General features: G+C 46.0%; 1 protein-coding gene across 3 annotated transcripts in view; it reads left to right on the top strand.

The window, feature by feature from the left end:
- Nucleotides 1-18,568, top strand: part of DNAAF9 (dynein axonemal assembly factor 9) — a 132,012-nt gene extending 113,444 nt beyond the window's left edge. For 2 of the 3 annotated variants that reach the window (XM_043602786.1, XM_043602784.1), the window contains exons 30-37: nt 2,800-2,935; nt 5,476-5,562; nt 9,548-9,654; nt 9,981-10,055; nt 11,781-11,986; nt 13,099-13,164; nt 14,472-14,565; nt 15,118-18,568. In XM_043602786.1, the coding sequence (XP_043458721.1) occupies nt 2,800-2,935; nt 5,476-5,562; nt 9,548-9,654; nt 9,981-10,055; nt 11,781-11,986; nt 13,099-13,164; nt 14,472-14,565; nt 15,118-15,230 (884 nt within the window). In that variant the 3' untranslated portion in view covers nt 15,231-18,568. The remainder of the gene's footprint in view (nt 1-2,799; nt 2,936-5,475; nt 5,563-9,547; nt 9,655-9,980; nt 10,056-11,780; nt 11,987-13,098; nt 13,165-14,471; nt 14,566-15,117) is intronic. The other variant, XM_043602785.1, reaches the window with a different exon arrangement.
- The last annotated feature ends 437 nt before the right edge of the window (nt 18,569-19,005 follow it).

The following is a 19,005-nucleotide window of genomic DNA, read 5'->3' as shown; positions in this document are numbered from 1 at the left end:
CTCTCTCCCCCCCCCTCCCCCCCCCTCTCCCTCCCTCTCTATGTGCCCCTCCCTTGCTTTCTATCGCTCTCAAAACAAATAAATAAACTTCAAAAAAATGTTTAAAGCTGTAAGGATAGCCATTGTAAGAACTAAAAACAGACTATAAGCCCACCACTTATCAGAAGAAAACAAAAAATAAGGAATGCAGAGATAATACTGCTAAAGATTTAAAAAAAAAAAAAAGACTTTTAAACGGATCCAATATAACCAAGGTGAAAGAACCAAAGTGTCAGTAAATGTAAATGGGATAAACACATATTAAAAGGAAAAGTATCTCAGATTAAACCAAAAAACAAAACCTAATTCTGTGATGCTGTATACAAGAGAAGCATACAAATCTAAATAAGGATGATGATAAAAGAATGGGAAAAAACATAACAGACAAATATAGACAAAAAGGAAAGAGGTGACCCTAACAGCAAAGTTAAATTCAAACCAAAAAGCTGAAAAGTTTCAAAGGCAGTTTTTCATGATAAAGGATACCATCTATACAACCTGTTATGAGTATTTCTATGCCAAATAATTCAAAAGAAAGCATGTACCCTTAAGTTATGACATTACTAAACAAGAAATAACTTTTTTAAATGTTTATTTATTTATTTTGAGGGAGAGAGAGAGAGCAGAGCATAGGAGGGGCAGAAAGAGAGAAGGAAAGAGAATCCCAAGCAGGCTCCACACTGTCAACACAGAGCCTGACTCGGGGCTCAATCTCAGGAACCATGAAATTAAGACCTGAGACAAAATCAAAAATCAGACACTTAACCAACTAAGCCACCCAGGTGCCCCAAGACATAACTTTTTAAAATAATGAATTAAGCATTCAACTTAAGTTGGAAAAAGAACAAGAAATTCTTTTAATAATTTATATTTAAAAAGATTGAATCTATAAAAGAGATCTAGCTACTAGTATGTTAAGCAACATAACATGGAAATAAGGAGACACTACAGATTGAAAGAGAATTAGGAGATGTATCCGTGAAATACAGTGTGTGGACTTTGGTTCCTGATTCAAAAAAATTAACTCTAGAAAAACATTCATGAGGCAGAGAAGTTTGAACATGGACTATATTATTTTTTATATTGAAGAATTTGTTGTTAATTTTTAACTTTTTAAAGGGTCATCTTATGGAGATATATATACTAAAATATTTTTGGATAAAATAATAGGATGTCTGAGATTGGCTTCAAAATCATCCAGGGGGAAAGGGGAAAAGGCTGGCATATGGTATGGAAGAATTAGCCAAGTGTTGTTAATTCTTTTTTCTTTTTTAAGTTTACTTATTTATTTTGAGAGAGAGAAATGGAACACACAGGCCAGAGGGGAGGGGGCAGAGAGAGATGGAGAGAAAGAATCCCAAGCAGGCTTTGTGCTGTCAGCTTGGAGCCCTAACTGGCACTCCATCCCACGAACCATGAGATAGTGACCTGAGCTAACACCAGGAGTCGGACATTTAACCAACCGAGCCACTCAGGCGCCCCATATGTTGTTAATTCTTAAAGCCAGATGATGGGCACATGGGAGTTCATTATACTATTATACTATTATTTTTTAATATTTATCTTGAGAGAGAGCATGAATAGGGGAAGGGCAGAGAGAGAGAGAGAGAGTGAGAATCCCAAACAGGCTCCACGCTGTCAGCACAGAGCCTGAAGCAGGGCTCAATCCCATAAACCATGAGAGTATGACCTGAACCGAAACCAAGAGTCAGGTACTTAACTGACTGAGCCACCTAGGTGCCCCCATTATACTACTTCGAAAATTTTTGTATATGTTGAGGCACCTGGGTGGCTCAGTTGGTTAAGCGTCCCGACTTCAGCTCAGGTCATGATCTCACGGTTTGTGGGTTCTAGCCCCGCATCAGGCTCTGTGCTAACAGCTCACAGCCTGGAGCCTGCTTCAGATTCTGTGTCTCTTTCTGTCTCTCTGCCCCTCCCCTGCTTGTACGCGTGCTCTCTCACTCAAAAATAAATAAACATTTCAAATTAAAATTTTTGTATACGTTTGAAATTTTCACAGTAATATTAAGTGAATGAAAATGGTTGAATAACAAAAATGCAAGTGATCTTATAGTAGAAATGGTGTGTGTGCTATGATCATAACTATGTCAAAACAGGAATGAGTATGGAAGAGGTATTATAATTACACTGGTATGGTGGGATAAGGTAGCTTCCCTGATTTCCAGATTCTCTATAGCATAGATTTTCCTTCTGTATTTTTATGGAAGTTTGGGAGGTATTGTGACCCACTTCACAATCCCTCATTACATGTGCCACTCTTCTTATTGTATGACTGTGAATGCCTGTGTTAGCACTTATCTTGGAATTAGGTGCATGTAAGTGACTCCTTGGCTGGGCACTCTTTGAGAATCTAACGGTTAGTGCCTGATGTATGGTTAGTGCTTGGTAAATGTCTGTGGTCTCAACTGGTGAAGGTGTGTGGCACAGTTTCCTGAAGAGGTTAAGGATAAAAGGGGTGTGGAATGGGCCCTTCGATAAAGAAGCTCCAGGTGTCAGCTGGAAAGCAGAATTGAGAAGATAGAGAAGGTTAAGAAGTAAGGCAGTTCCAGGGTTGAGGCCATTCACCGCAAGAAGTGGCAATGACAGAAAGGGGAACAGGTGTTGGGGGGGTCAAGGGCATCTACATAAGACCCCTATTAGAAGGGATGATCAGGGAGGGAGCAAGGGCCCACATTTGTGTGAGCCCTCAGCCCCAGTAAGGACTCTGAAGCCTGAACCGTTCTTGGTTTTATTCCCCAGGCCTGGTGAGTAATGTGGTATTCACCAGTCACACCACGGAGCAGAGGCACCCTCTCCTTGTCCAGCTGCAGACCCTCATCAGGGCTGCCAATCCTACTGCAGCCTTCATTCTTGCAGAAAATGGGATTGTCACCAGGTAAACTTACCAAGTTCACTTCACCCTATAGGAGCAGCCACTTTCTCAGACACCACACTCTGGCTATGTCCCACAGGGTCTTTGTACTGTATCTAAGACCTGGGCATTTATAGAAGTGCTTTTGGTGTTGCGTAAAAATCAGCAAGACAACTCCATGTGTCAGTATCCTGTACTGTTTTGAGAGATTTTGTCTTGATGGATTCACATTTTCATCCATTAAAGAATGAAGTCAAGACTCTCAGTATTACTTGTATGAAGATGTGAAAGAAATGGGATAGAGAACATAGAGAAATGAGCTTTTTACTTCATGGACTTGGGTCCAAATTACAAACTAAAAATAGAGAATTGATGACTCTGTGTGTGTGTGTGTGTGTGTGTGTGTGTGTGTGTGTGTGTGTGTGTGAAGAGGAAACATCTGGTCATAAAGCACATTTATTTGCTCAATAAAGATATACTAAAAGGTACATACTTTTTATATAATTTTGACTTTGAGCAATGTAAATATTTTACATATTCAGAAATTAAATTGACAAAGAGGGATAAAACTAAATGAAAAAGTGAATTCATTTGTATATCAAAGTAATAATGACCACACACAAAACAATTAATTCAAATAACTTTTAAACATAAAAATTGGAGGGGTGCCTGGGTGACTCAGCTAGTTAAGCATCCGACTTCAGCTCAGGTCATGATCTCACGGTTTGTGGGTTCTAGCACCACATCAGGCTCTGTGCTGACATCTCAGAGCCTGGAGCCTGCTTCAGATTCTGTGTCTCCCTATCTCTCTGCCCTTCCCCTGCTCACACTCGGTCTCTCTCCAAAATAAATAAACATTTTTAAAAAATTTTTAAATAAACATAAACATTGGAACCCTGATTGCAAACATCACTTGTTAGAGAAGGAAGATAATAAATATGAAGTGGGAAAAGGGAAGAGAAACCCTGTGAATGGACTCAATATAAGTTCAGTATTTCAATTAAAAAATGTATATTTTCTAGCTCTTCCCATTGAAAGGGACCAGAAATACTAATACCACAGTAGAATAAATACCCCTACCTTTAGGTCCTGGTTTCTACATATACCAGTTCCCAATTAAAGTTATCAGCACTCGTTAGAGAATTGGCTGATTATAGGTCTAGGGCAGGGAAAGTACAAGGTGAACCTGGTACATTTTGTGCTAAAAAAAAAAAAAAAAAGCAAGGAGACACTCAGAGATTAGTAGAGATGTGCCAAAAGGATGCAGGAGCTAGCTCAAGAAGCTCTCACTGGCCACACTGGGACACATGGAGCATAAGAGAAAACAAATGTAATAACAGAATATAGCACATGGAGTAAAATGAGTCCATGGTGATACTAAAAAAATGGGAGGGCAGGATAGTAAATCTCCTTTAACACTAATAAGGATTTTTAGAACTAGCAAGTCACCATTTTATAACAGTTACTATAGCACTTGATTTAGGCAAGAATCATCATTGAATACTAAGAACGGGTGGGTGACAGATTGTTGATGAAAAGGATATTAACTGTTCTCAAAGTATCACTCCATGGACTACTTACTGCTTACAGTGAGGGGAAAGTACCTTCACCGTGAGAGATGTAGTAGACCTGACGTTAACTAAATGATTAAACTTAGCAAGGCCATTATTTGCACAGATTGACATCACATGCTTCCTTCATGTGATGCTCTGGGAAGGACACAACATCACCTAGGTATTAATATGACCAAAAATATTTAACGGATTCTAATCATAAGGAAACAACCAGGTAAATCCAGATTGTGGGTCACAAGACAGCCGGCAGGTACTCTTCAAAAATGTCTAGTCCGTGAGAAACAACAGCAAAGTTAGAAGAATTATTCCAGATTAAAGGAAAATAAAAATTTTTTTAATGTTTATTTTTGAGAGAGAGAGTGCCAGCAGGGAGGGACAGAGAGAGAGGGAGACACAGAATCTGAAGGAGGCTCCAGGCTCTGAGCTGTCAGCACAGAGTCTGATGCAGCGCTCGAACGCACTGACTGCGAGATCAAGACGAAGTCAGACGCCTAACCGACTGAGCCACCCAGGGGCCCCAAGATTGAAGGAAAATAAAGATTGTAAATTCAGTGAGCAATCTTTGATTGGTGTAGATCCCGGGTCCCAGACCTCTCCTGCAAAAAAGGGAAAATTTGAAAATGGATTAGATCAGTACTTCTCCAACTTTAATCTGCATATAGATCTCTTAGGGATCTTCTTAAAATGAGAGTTCTGATTCAGCGGGTCTGGAGTGGGACCTGGGATTTTGTTTCTCGTGAGCTGGCAGGTGATACTAGTACTGCTGGTCCACAGTATTGTATTCCTTGGATGTGATAATAGTATTGTGCTTCTGAAAGAGAATGTGCTTGTTCTTGGGAGAGGTGTACTGAAGGACTTAGGTGTGAAGTAACAGAAATAAATGTATGCATATGTGCTTGTGTGTCTGTGGAGACAAAGGGGAGGAAGCAAAATGGGCAGATTAAGATTGATCATCCTAATTAACGTGGGTTTTTCTGTATGTTTTCAAAGGAATGAAGACATTGAGCTGATTCTCTCAGAAAATAGTTTTTCAAGTCCTCAGATGCTGCGATCTCGATATTTAATGTACCCCGGCTGGCAAGTATCATCATTGAAAAGTAGCTAAGGTTTCTTTGTAAACACAATGATATATTTACAGAAAAAAAAAAAAAGAAAGTGAAATTTCAAGTGTTCTGCCAGGGTGACAGTGGCCGCTGGGATGGCCTGCCATGTCCCAACAGCTGCTGGTCGTGCCAGGAGCCCAGTGCCCCACACATGTTGGGCTCCAACTTGGGGGCCTTGCTGGATGTTGAGACTTAGGGAGTGGCTCTGTGGGCACCAAGCACACGGTGTCCTTTGTCTCCTCTAGCCTCTAGTGAGGGTGAGGTGGCTGGTACAGAACCAAGGAGTGACAACCTTACCACGAGAGAGTCATTCCTAAGAATACAGTCCTCTAAGGGATCCCACCTGACAGGTAGGTTCCCTGCTGTTGTGGCCCAAGGGATGTTTATTCTCTCTTGGCAGCCTCTCAGCCTATGAACCTCTCCTCTGAGGGGAGAAGGAAAGAGAGTGCCAAGGGCGCTGTAGTGACACTAGGGCCAACATCACTTGAGCACTCACTGTGTACTACACATTGTTCTAAGCTTTCCAGGACAGTAGCCACCAGCCACATTTGGCTATTTAGTAAAATGTAAATTAATAAAAATTAAATAAAATGTAAAATTCAGTCTCTCAGTCATACAAGCCACATTTCAAGTGCTCAGTAGCTACCTGTGGCCAGCAGCTACCACGTTGGGCTGTGCAGATCCAGAATATTTGCATCGTCACAGAAAGTTCTGTTGGACAGTGCTACCCTAAGAGCTCTACCTGTTATCGCATGAATCCTCAAGCCAAGCCTGTGAGGTAGGCTGTATTATTTTCCACATTTTAAGGATAAGGTAAGTGAGGCAGCAAGGAGTTAAAGGCGTGTTCACATTCACACAGCCAGTAAGCGAAAGGGCTGTGGCTTTCACACCCAGGGTGTGCGGCTCCAGAGCCGGTACATGCAACCATCATGCTGTGCTTGTCCCTGTATAGAACGGTTAACTGGGTTCTGCCCTGGTGATGGTTCAGGGGAAGACAATTACTAAAGCTTGGCCAAAAGTATTCTCTCATGTTAATTTGGATTATCTTTGTTATCCTTACTCACTTCCCCCAGACACCTCTCTGCATTCTCCACACCACCCCTTGCGTCACCAGTATCTTTTTAGACCAGCAGAAAAATGATTGTGCTGTGCTGTTAAAATAACAAGTCCAGGAGCACCTGGGTGGCTCAGTCAGTTGAGGATCTGACCCTTGGTTTCTGCTCAAATCATTATCTCAGTTCATGGGTTCGAGCCCCGTGTTGGACTCTGTGCTGACAGCCAGCACGGGGCCGGCTTGGGATTCTCTCCCTCTTTCTCTGCCCCTCCCCTGCTTGCACGCTCTCGCTCTTGCTCTCCCTCTCTCTCCCTTTCTCTCTCTCTCTCTCTCTCTCTCTCTCTCTCTCTCTCTCAAAATAAATAAACTTTAAAAAATCCAATGTGTGAAATTGAAGGCTGTTAGGCATATTCTTAGAAGGAATCTCTGATTTGAGCTACATACTTGCTTAAACAGTGGGTAAGTGGATCACTCCTCATGCCTGAACAAGACAATTCCATCCTAGCTAAAAAGAAACAGATGGAGCATCTGAGCATCTGAGGTGAAACCCTCCTCTCCAGTGACTACAGCTACTCACCCTTTTCCTGCCACACCTCTGGGCCTGGTGCTGAAATTCCTGCTTTTTCCACTTAGTGCCTAAGGAAGCACCCATTCTCTAATCCATGGTGACTCATTCTGGGAATTGTTCACATGAACCTAGCTCCAGGTACAGACTTTCCTGCAGACAGTGATCCAGGAAAAAGCCAGGTGTAAAGGATTCATTAGAATGCTCTGTGGGGGCGCCTGGGTAGCTCAGTCAGTTAAGCATCCGACTTCAGCTCAGGTCATGATCTCATGGTTTGGGAGTTTGAGCCCCACATCGGGCTCTGTGCTAACAGCATGGAGCCTGCTTCAGATTCTGTGTCTCCCTCTCTACGCCTCTCTCTCTCTCAAAAATAAACAATCATATTTAAACAGTTAAAAAAAAAAAGTCTCTCTGTGAACCTTTAGCCTGAAGCCTTCCCTTGATCAGCCCTTGTAGAGAATCAATGATGGAGGGGGTCTCAGAAATCACCCTTCAGCACCTTCCCCTTCTGAGTCCCTTCCTAGGAATCAGGTAATTTAGTCTTTTAGCAAGATGGCAGCCATCAGACTCCTGCACATCTGTATATTTTCCCCCTTCCTCATTGGGTCAGGGTCACCACCTCAGAGGGACTAGGCTTTAGCTCTAGGATATGCTCAGCTCTGTGCTGTACAGATTCTCAACATCCCCTACCACAACCTTCTCTGTGCTCATTGACCCTGCCCACATCTCTCCTAGGCTTATTTCTAGTCTGGGAGGATACCTGTTCTCTTCCCTTAGCCCCTCCCAATTTCACTATGGATTCGGGCTCTGAATAAAGAAGCCAGAGAGGCCCATGGTCTCCCATGAATTGTTTGGATGGGGAGAGGGCAAAAAGAATATGTCAGTATTACAAAAATGTTATGCCACTGCCTTACTTTAAAGAAAGCACAAAGAGTAAGATAACTTTCAACAATATATATGATATAAAATTCAAACCTGTAGTGCTATTTTATTTAAAAAATTTTTAATGTTTATTTTTGAGAGAGAGAGATAGCATGAGTCGGGAAGGGGCAGAGAGGCAGGGGTGGACAGAGGACCCAGAGTGGACTCTGAGCTGACAGCAGAGAGCCCAGTGCGGGGCTCAAACTCATGAACCATGAGATCATGACCTGAGGCAAAGTCGGATGCTTAACCCAGGTGCCCCTGTAGTGCTATTTTAGAGCAAAGGAAACTAATAAAATATAATAGATTGGAAGAAGATGTTTGCATCATATGTGGCAAAGAGTTAATATAATATTTGAGAAGTTTATTTTGATACTGAAAAGTAACCTAGTCCGTGTAGACGTGGACAGTTCACTTTAAAGCAAGTATAAGTGGCAGCCGTGGTAACAGAATTCCATTTTAGTAATATTCAGAAATGTAAAATGATGCCTCACTGTTGTTTTGATTGACATCTATTACATTTAACCAAAAATATCTGTAAGAATCATTGCTGGGGGCCCTGTGAAACTGAAACACTCGTGTGCTACTGGGAGTGGTATAAATTATAACCCAGGAGATGGTTACACCCTTTACTGCATTGATTCCATCATGGGGATCCTTCTCAAGGAATTCCTTCAGCAGAAGGAATGACAATTCCATAACTTTGGAAGCTGGGTAATGGGGGTTTATTGCAATGTCTTTGCATGTGTTTTAAATTTTCCATAACAAAAACTTAAACTTTTTAAGTGCTCTGAATGTGGCATGTTCTTTTAGTGTTGTTTTTTTTTAAGATTTTTTTCAATTTTTAAGCAATCTCTACACCCAGTGTGGGGCTTGAACTCACAACCCTGAGATCAAGAGTCGCATGCTCCACTGACTGAGTCAGCCAGGCACGCTTGAATATGGCATGTTTTTAATGAGTTTGTGGTTGGCATTATGTCTGCTGAATTCAAAACTGAGAAAATAGAGCAGAGATGCCCCAGCCCTTTAGTTCCTTCTGGGGAGTATACACATCCAAATGTACAGTCTGTTAAGTTGCCGTCAACAAGGGTGGGGTACAGTTAAGGCCCTGAGGAAGAGCTCCAGGAGTGCCAGGGAGGACCCCCAATCTCAGGTGGCATACTGGTAGGCTTCAAAGGTAGATGGGGTCTTGGGCTTCAGGGAACTGCTTGTCTGCAGAGGTGAGACCTCCCTGCTCTAATGGGGCAACATGCTTCCCAATCTCAAGATGAAAAAGACATACACATATTTAAAACAAGTGTTTTATACATAAAATGGCACATAAGTAAGAAGGAACTCAAAGTAGTTCATCCCAGAGTAGCATATAATAACACTCAAAGCCCCAATTACTCGTACTTACAATTTTTTAAACCTTTTAAGGTATGAAGGTAAATTTGATGCTGGATCGGTCTTTCCACTAATGGTTCAGATCTGCGTATGGTTTGGTCGTCCTTTGGAGAAGACTCGTTTTGTGGCCAAGTGTAAAGGTAAGCCTTGGTTAGGACATGTCCCAGACCCTAATAAAAGAATACCCAGAGTTGTCCCTGCTTCCTGGCACCATTTTAGTATTATGTGTGTTGTCATGTCTCCTCACTATTGGGGTCTGAAAACAGAGGGATTTGAGGACCCAGGAGTACCCCCACCCTGGGAAGAGTGGCAGAGCCACTGGGGAGGGTGTGGTGGAGGGAGGACTTATAAGCCCTGGTCCCTCAAATGGGGATCCTTCCCAGACCCTAACTCTCTCCCAGCTGTGTGCCCTGAACTTGGCCTCTGCCCCAGGGTGGGTGACAGCCCTGTCCTCTTCTTCCACCAGCAATTCAGTCTTCCATCAAGCCAAGTCCCTTCTCTGGAAACATCTACCACATCCTGGGCAAAGTGAAGTTTTCAGGTAACTGGGGAGTTGGATTTGGGAGTCCTGCACTATGGAATGCTTACATCTCATGATGTGGGTTCATAGTTTCTACTGATGCTCTGCAGAGCACAGATGCCTCTCAGACTCTGGAAAACCCTCCCATGTGGGCCTGACACCAGTAGCTCTTCTAGTTTCCCCACCTTGCTACAGGTGCTGCTCCACAGTGGAAGATGTGTTCTCTCTTCCCCCAGATGTCCTGCCCAGTGCCTCTCCTCACAGCTCTTTGACTTCCTTGTTCCAGAGACTCACACACCCCTTTCAAGCCATCCGTGGCCTCCTAGACCTGTCACCAGGAGTTGCCCCAGTGCGGAGCTCTCCAGCTCCACATCCATTTCTGCCAAAGTCTTCAAGCTTTTAGCCTTCCTTCTCCCTTCTGTCCACTAGTTCTGTTTATCAGCCATAGACCTCTGGAGCCCTCATGACCTGAAGTCTGTCCATCCTGGCTGGAGGTGATTAGTCAGTCAACTCAACATTGAGAAAGGGGAGAATATTCCAGGGAAAAGGCATAGCATGTGCTTTGGAACCAAGCAAAAAAGGCACATTTCAGGAACCAAAAAAGGTTCACTGTGGCAGGGACCTAGTGGGACTGTCTGTTAGGGTGTTTGTAGCTGTCACAACAGCAAACACCAACTCAGCTAGCAGGTGTTAGCTACATAATGAGAAGTCGAGAGGTCAAGCAGCATAGCAAGGCCATGGAGGACACAGGTAACGTGGGTCCTTCCAGTCTTAGTGTGTCAGGTCCCCACCCCTCATTGTTACAGGTCTAGGTGTCACACCCAGACACAACATCCAGCTGATAAGAGAGGCTCTTCCTGTGGGTGGCTTTATCAATACACACAGCTTCTACTGAGGCATCTCCTGCCAGTTCCTCAGCAGACTTCTCCTCTCATTGGCCAGGATTGAGTTGCTGTGCCTTCCAGGACCCATCACCCATGGGGAATTGGTATTGGCGAAAGGGGGAGGCTGGACAGGCAACAATCAGTGTCTGCCGTAAGGAGCCACTGAGAGTTGTAAGCATGGGACCATCTGGGTTTGGATGGGAGAATTATATGACATCACCTATATAAAAGAATCTCTCAAGGTCCTGAACCCATACTTTTGGCCTAATTTATGTTATTGAATCTGAAACTTTGGCCCCTTACTCAAGCCCACTTCCCTCAGGCTCCAACAGACCTGCTTCAGAGGTCATAATGCCTCCACCTTTCCTCTCACCTTGTTTTCTTCTTTATTTAGACCTTCTCTTGACCTTTTTGTTATTCAAGGTTAACCTCTCTGTGTTCTGGATCCCTTTTTTCATCCTGCTTTTTAGGGGGACCTTGCCATTTTCTTGGGTCACCACTACTAGCCCCCAGCTTCTTGGTCTGTAAACCCAATCTTTCCTGTTCCTATCATGTGACCTTCCTGCCGCACTTGTGTGTTGGTTGACACACCCTCTTCCCTTGGCTTCTCAGGGCTCTGCTGAGACCAAAAGGGCTCTCTTGTATTCCCTTTCTGGGTTAGTGGTTTCTACCTGATTACCAAATCAGCCAAGCCAGAAACTGACATTGCTCCTCCCTCGCTTATTTCATGCTTTCTAGCTTGCCACCAATCAGTTCTCCCTCCTGCGTGTCACAGGAATCTGTCCCCAGCCATCTGCATGTTACAATCTTAGTGTAGCTTTATCTTTTTGGGGCTCAGGGCCTACGTGTGTTCTCCCTGCAGACTCTGAGAGGACCATGGAGGTCTGCCACAACACTCTGGCCAATTCCTTGAGCATCGTCCCAGTTTTAGAAGGACCCTCGCCACCACCCGATTCCCGAAGCACACCTCAGGACAGCAACGGGCAGCAGGAGAGCTACCTCGTGTTCATTGGCTGCTCCCTGAAGGAAGAAAGCATCAAGGACTGGCTGCGGCAGTCAGCTAAGCAGGTGGTTTCCAAAGCCCAGACACACTGGGCACAGATGTGAGCAGCACACCTCGGAGCTGCTCCTGGCTGTGGGGTAGAAGCCCCTTCATGACCTCCCTCCCGGTCCGCCCTTCACAGGCTCAGCCAGCACTTTCAGGGATGCTTTGTGATTGGGAGGAAGCCACCCAGGGCAGCCTCAAGGCAGACCTGGTCTTACAGCCATTTCTAATTCTACTGCCAAGGCAAACCGCAGTTATTAGGTGGTTTAACTAGGTCCTGGGTGAAACCTGGCCGTTCCATGTGGATCCTGGATCAGCCTGGCAGTCTAAACGCAAACTCAAAATGTCTTTTCTTAGCTGAACCTAATTCAAGGGCTGTCCTGTGTTCTAAGCCCAGAATCCTTTTAAATTTGGTTCTCTCTCTAGAAAAGAGAAACGACAAAGATACGCTTATAGCTATTTGCAAACCAAGACTTCAAGCACTGATAGCAGTGAGCCCAGGGCCCTGGAAACAGGTGCAAGGGAAGAGGACGCTTGCCTGTAGAGGCACACAAGCATCTTTAGCCCAGTACTGCAAAGAAAAATAAAACCCAGATGAAACCCAGTTAAAATCCTCTAATATGATGCAAGCTTTGGGTACTAGGCCTCTTAGCACAGCCTCAGGGTTTTAGCCTGAGTTAGAACCCTGGAAATAGAGTTGGCTGGGTTCTGGCTCCTTTGCAGATGCTTAGTTGGAACCTGTCTTTTATACTGAGGAATGGCTGCCTGTGGGCTGTGTCTTTCTCATATAAACTGGTGCTTGACTAGGGGACTTCATGTTGTCCCTTTGTCTGCATATCTGTCACTGGTTGGGCTTAGAGTTGAGGATCTGCACAGACAGGAACGTGCCTATTTGCAAAAAGCACCGGTGTTTCCTCTGCTGCTTGCTTCCCCTGGCATACAGGGTTCTATGTTGGGAGGGTGGTCTCCTTGAGCACACAGGCAGGATATTGTGTCCAGGCCATGACCGTGCTTGTGCTTTCCCTGCTGCTGGGATCTTAGTCCCATAACTAGCTCCCAGAGCCCTCACCCGCCACGTACTCTATCAGCTCTTTGGAGACCTGACCCCTCCCTTCCTTCCTTCATCTCTGCACAGAAGCCTCAGAGGAAAGCCCTGAAGACCAGGGGGATGCTGACCCAGCAGGAGATCAGGAACATCCATGTGAGTCCCCTAAGAGCCCAAGGGTATCCTTCTGGGCTGGCACAGCTCCATCCTTTCGGACTCCCTGAGTGAGGAGCCTATTTGTAGGGCATGCTGGATGTTGTGCTTCTCTCAGACCACAGAGGGAAGCTGGGCACAGAGAAACCTCAGCCCAGCCAGCCTTGTAGCCTGAAAGAGGAAGAGGGTACCAGGTGACCTCTGATGTGACCTGGGCATGAGACTGAGAAGCAGTGCCTGTAGGAGGAAGGGATGACTGTTTTGTCACACTGTTGAATCTGCCACAGAAGTCCTTTTCTCCTCCCATCCCTCCCTGCTAGATAAACCACAGTTAAAATAACAAGGGCCCAGAAAAAACTGTCTAGATCCAGAAGCTACTGATAGGCAGATGGCGGAATCCTGGGACCAGCATGAGAGGCTCTTTGATGAACCCCCCAACCTGTAAGCTGACCCCCAGCCTGTGCCCCAGTTCCCACCTCCACTGAGGAGGGGCTTGGGGACAAAGGCTAAAAGGGACACAGAATCCAGGCCCCATAACAGGCTGTGTTGCTGTTCCCTGTAATGAGTGGGTGGGAGAGAATCTGGGACCTCAGGAGCCCTTGCTTTGGACTTGAAGAGGCCCGTTCATTTCCAGCCCCTGTTCTTGGAAACCCTGGGTGCTTCTGAAGAAGACACCCAGAAGGCAGTCCTTATAGTATTTGTTCCCCCAGAAGCAGACCTTGAACATGGATTTGAGTGCAGGTAGCTTATTCTGGAAGTGCTTCTTAGGAGTCACTAGCAGTAGGAAAGTAAGGGGGAGAAAGAAGGGGAGACAGCTAGGGGTGCCTGCGTGGCTTAGTTAGTTAAGCATCTGACTCTTGGTTTTGGCTCAGGTCATGAACTCATGGTTCATGAGTTCGAGCCCTGCATCAGGCTCCATCCACACTGACCATCTGGGGCCTGCTTGGGATTTTCTCTCTGCCCATCTCCTACTCACATTCTCTCTCAAAATAAGTAAATAAAACTTAAAAAAAAAAGAGGGGGTGGGGAGACAGCTAAAAAGACTGTGTTATCAAACCAGTGCCACTGAGGACAAATGGAGTTTAATCCCATGAGGGGCTCCTAGAGTTCTTCCTTGAGAGCTGGGGAACCTTCATCAGTCACTATTTGAGGACTGCTGAGGGGAAGTGTTAATTCCCTGACATGTCTAGCCTTCCATGGGGCAGAGTAGGCTCTCTTGCTAGGGAAATAGGCATGTTTATTTGTTTCTAATGAATAAGAAATGATACAAAGTGGTCAAATAATTTTAACAGGACTCTTGTTTCCTACAGGTGAAACGCCACCTGGACCCCCTGCCTGCAGGCTACTTTTACAATGGCACCCAGTTTGTCAACTTCTTTGGTGACAAGACTGATTTTCACCCACGTATCCTTAGAATCAGGGGCAGTAACTTTGGGGGCATGTGAAAGCCTGATTGTAAAGAGGGTGTGTGTTAGAGCCAACACAGCCAAGCCCCTAGAGCAAGCTGGGTTCTGGGAACACACAGCAAGCCACAGAGGCAGACTTTTCATTGTGGCCTTTTAACATCATTAAAATTAATTTCGCCTTCATTCAGTGATTGCTGATGCAACTGTGGGTTGTAGTTTAAATGTAACTGTGGTGACATCCTGACTTCTGTGGTCATCAGGGGTCCTAATTTACAAGTTGGAGACTAGACGTGATTACAGTAGTTAATCTGTGAGAAGGCAGACAGGAGTCCTCATGAAAGCTGAAGGGCTCAGCTCTAGGACTGTGCCAACCCCAGTCCCTTCTCTGTAGCTGTGGTGCTGCCAATATAAAAGAGTCATGTACCCTTTGTGTCAACTGGACGCTCATTACATCAGTGTCCCCCACCTCACCTGCCCACAGATCCCTCTGAGCTGGGACAGGCTCCCTTATCCTCCAGTATCAGGGCTCTCTTCCTTAATGAAATGCCAGTCATGGACCAGTTCATGAATGACTACGTGGAAGAAGCCAACCGGGAAATCGAGAAGTATAACCGGGAGCTGGAGCAGCAGGAGTATCACGACCTCTTTGAGCAGAGGCCCTAGGGGAAGGCTGTGCCGTGCATCCTGCAGAACGTCCACCCTGGAGGTGGATGTTTAGAAATGGGGTTACTTAACCTCAGCTCTCCCAGAGGCCCCTCCCTAAAGGGGCTGTCTTTGTTCTCCTTGGCCTTTGTGTGCTGGCTTGAGTGCATGTTGTCTTTATTCTCTATACAGCGCTGAAGAGCATCACCTGCACCACTAATGGGGGGGAGGGGGGTACTCGTGGAGCAAGAGCCGATAGGGACTGCCCTGCCCTGCCCTGTGTGTGGGGCTGGCAGTGCAAAACCTCTGGGTCTTTGGTAACAGTATCTCCTATGGGCTGCTGAGACACTGTGACAGTGGGGAGAAGCATTTGGGTTACACAAAGGAGCTGTTGAGATGCAGAAGGAACCCTGGCTGCCCAAACTGTGGCCATGCCTGGGGGCCAAGCCACCACAGGCCTCACACACTGCCCCAGGAGAGCCTGTCCCCAGTGGAGTGCCTGCCTTTCTGGTTAGGCCACTTGCATTGAAGGAGCTGGCCTTGTTGGCCCTGGGCCCAGTCCTGGGGGGAGCAGCCCAAGCTCTGCTCAAGCTCAGCCCACTGAGCCAGCAGCTTGGCTGAGATCAACAGTCTGTTCTAAGATAAGGGGATGTCCCTTACAGACTAAACTGAGGGGAAAGGCATGTTGCTTTCCAGAAGCATGTGGCTTTTGAATTCGCAAGCAGTTTCCCTGGAGGTCGGTGCTCAGCTCCCCTCGTGGTATCCCTCTACTTTGCCTCATTCGGGGGCAAGAGCAAACCTGCTGCTTCAGCCTCCCTGCTGATGCTTTGCCTCACTTTTGAGGAGAGCATCCTGCATGCAACTGCTTTGTCTTGGCCCCAGAGCTATGATCATTTATGGGGCATCCCCGAAGGGGGCTCACTCTCCAGACCTAGCCCTCTCCTCGGCCATGCCAGGGAAGGTCTGGTTTTCAGCCACAAACTTCAGGAAACTTATGTCCCCAAGCATTGTTGCTGGCCCTGGACTTGCTTGGTTCCTGAGGACCAGGAGTTTCAAAGAGTTCCAATATCCATCTTAGAATTTCTTCCGGTGGCTTTGTTTTCAGCTGGACCACAAAGCAGAGGGGTATTACAAATGCATCCCATGCTTAACTTCCAGAATTAGTATGTGGGAGGGGGGCGGTCACAGGCACTGTTGTTTGGGTGATGTCTTTTAGGACTTCAGCGCCTCAGCTGCCTAGATTGTAAATGCTTTCTGAGTTTCACATTTTTTTTTTTTTTTTTGCATGCCTTAGGAAGAAGCACATAGACGAAACCAGCAAAGTTTCCAGTAATGTATAGGGGTTTTTGATAAAGGCCCCTGGCCCAGAGGAGAGACAGAGAAAGGATGGAGCACATGTGGTCTGTGTGCCTGATCACTCAGAGGCCTCCATGCAAGTAGCAAAGCAAGTGTTAAGGGCTTGTCAGTAAAATGTACTTGTATTAGAAAAAAAATAATCTGAAGCCAAATGAACAAAACTCCAAATACCACTGAATAAGAACTCTTGCATGAAGAAAGCCTTCTGAAAAGGCCTGTGTGCTCCAGTCCCAGCTCCCAAAGCTGGTGGTGACAAGGGCCCAGATGTGGAGCCCAAGTCAGGGAGCACCTCACTTCTGGTTGGCCAGAGGCTGGGGTCCACAATGGACCTGCCTCTGCTTCAGAATCAATAACATAGATCTTAAGTGCAATTGATGAAATAAGCAATGAGTTACTGTAGCTTCTTTTAGCTCTACCGAGCTCTTTTTAAAAACTCAAACTTGAGCAGCCTTAGAAAAGGGAGAGGTGGGGTGGGTGGGTGGGGTGGGGGAACCAGAGGCCATTTACTCCAGGTGGGTTGCTGTGAATTTATAAATGAAAGCTCTAGATTGAGGAGCTCGAGCCATTTCCTGGCTGCTGCACAAAAGAGTTTTTAAAGAGGGCTCGGAGCCCGCCCATAAAAGCGGGTCTTCCCACTGCGTGGGGCTGTAGTACTACGTGGTGGTCTTGGTTTCTGACCATTGTCCACAGAAATGCTCTCTCACCAACTCGCCCCGCTGTCCCAATCCCTCTGCTGTTAGAGGGAAAACTGTGATTACCTCAACTTGAATATGAAACTGTGATTGAAAAAAGTCAAAACGTTAAGAAGTTCCAAAGCCAAAAAGGCAGAACTGGCTGAGGCCTCTGTTGACACTCCTCAGCCTGCTAGGGGGTGTGAAGGGGCACACTGGCGAAAGGGCATTCCTTGCGGCACACTCGCTGTGCCCTGGCAAAGAGGCACACTAGCTGTGTGAGCTCTTCGAGGACTGAGGCAGGGGGATGCCTCCTCCCCCACACTGCCCCTTCTGGAACCTGCCAGGCGACTCTGGGTTCTGACTGTGAAGTTGAATATCCACTTGATTGCTCCAGGCAGAGGGACAGGGTCTTAGGCTTTCTCCAGAGGAAGGGCCATGACACTGTGTTGTAGATTTTGGCCTCAGGAGTGGATGCCAGGAACCCAGCGGGGACATCAGAAGTAGTAGGTTTCTTAGGGGCAGGCAGAAGTCCTCCAGGGGCTTACATGCTTTTTGCCAACTTTCCTGTTAGCAGCTTCAGTTTTATACCACCCAGAGTGAGTGTGATAATGTTGAAGTCGCTGAAGTTATAGGTTATTTTACGTTTTGATGTGGGATTTTTCCTTTTTTTTGATTGGAAGGAGGCAGAAATTGGAGAAAAGGGATCACCCTAGGAAGGGGCTGCTGGCAAGGAGTCCAGGTGGACCTGTCCGAGCCCTGGGGGCTCTCTGACCTGAGGCCAAGACACGTGGCCCCGCAGGTCACAAGAAAAAGTTCCCTCCTAAATTCTATTAGGATTTTGGAGAATTTTTGCACAGTAATAAGCTCTGGGTTGCTCTTTGGGCTTCTCAAAAGGGAAAAGTTAACTCAAAGATTGTAAACTATTAAGTATTCCAGCGTGTTGCTGGCCTCGTTGGATAGTTGTACCTCAAAAAGTAGGTGAGAAAAGGCTTCCTCATTGTCCCAGGTTGTCGAATACTAATGACAGAAGAGCTCACTTACGTGCCAAAATTCACTTTTATACTAGTTTTTCAGTGCTTTAATATTTGTAACTTAAATTTTAAAACTCATATTTACAGATACTACTGTAACTTCAGTGAAACTGAATTGTGTGATTGAAGCTTTTTGCTTATAGTATTTATTACACTACTTAATTCAGTAAATATATAAAAGTAGCCTTCAATTTATTTTTATATTATTTTACATGTTTTTACCTGCAGTCGTGTATGTGAATTTACCTTGGTAACTGAGACGTCATGCTAAGGACCAATAAACTCACTGAACAAGCAAGACCTGGTGCAGTTGGTTGTCACTGTGACCTCAGCCCCAAGGTTGAGAAGGCCCGGCCCCTGGGACAAGGCGGGGGATTCTCTTGGGGCCTCTTGGGGAAGTGCTTTGTGGGGGTAGCTGGGGAGGAGCCCTTGGGGTGCACACTTCCATCCCCAGATCCCAGAGGGCCCACAGAGAGTAAGGTTCATGAGGATACCACCCTGCGTGGGGATGGGCACTCTCAGGACTCCCAGGACCCAGAGAGAGGCTCGAGGAAGCCAGTTGTGGACACAGGGGTTCCCCAGGACCCCAGAGAAAAGCCATCCTGTCCCCACCCTCACCCTCATGTGGCCCGGGAGAAGCCACATCCACCAGTAACCTCTCACTTGTCCCGGATGGCGGGGCTCGGGTGTGGGTTCGCGACCCTACACCCCGCCTCAGCCTGGGTGCTTTACAAA

Source organism: Prionailurus bengalensis, chromosome A3, assembly GCF_016509475.1.
Source record: "Prionailurus bengalensis isolate Pbe53 chromosome A3, Fcat_Pben_1.1_paternal_pri, whole genome shotgun sequence".
NCBI lineage: Eukaryota > Metazoa > Chordata > Mammalia > Carnivora > Felidae > Prionailurus > Prionailurus bengalensis.
This window is presented reverse-complemented; position numbering and strand designations above follow the sequence as displayed.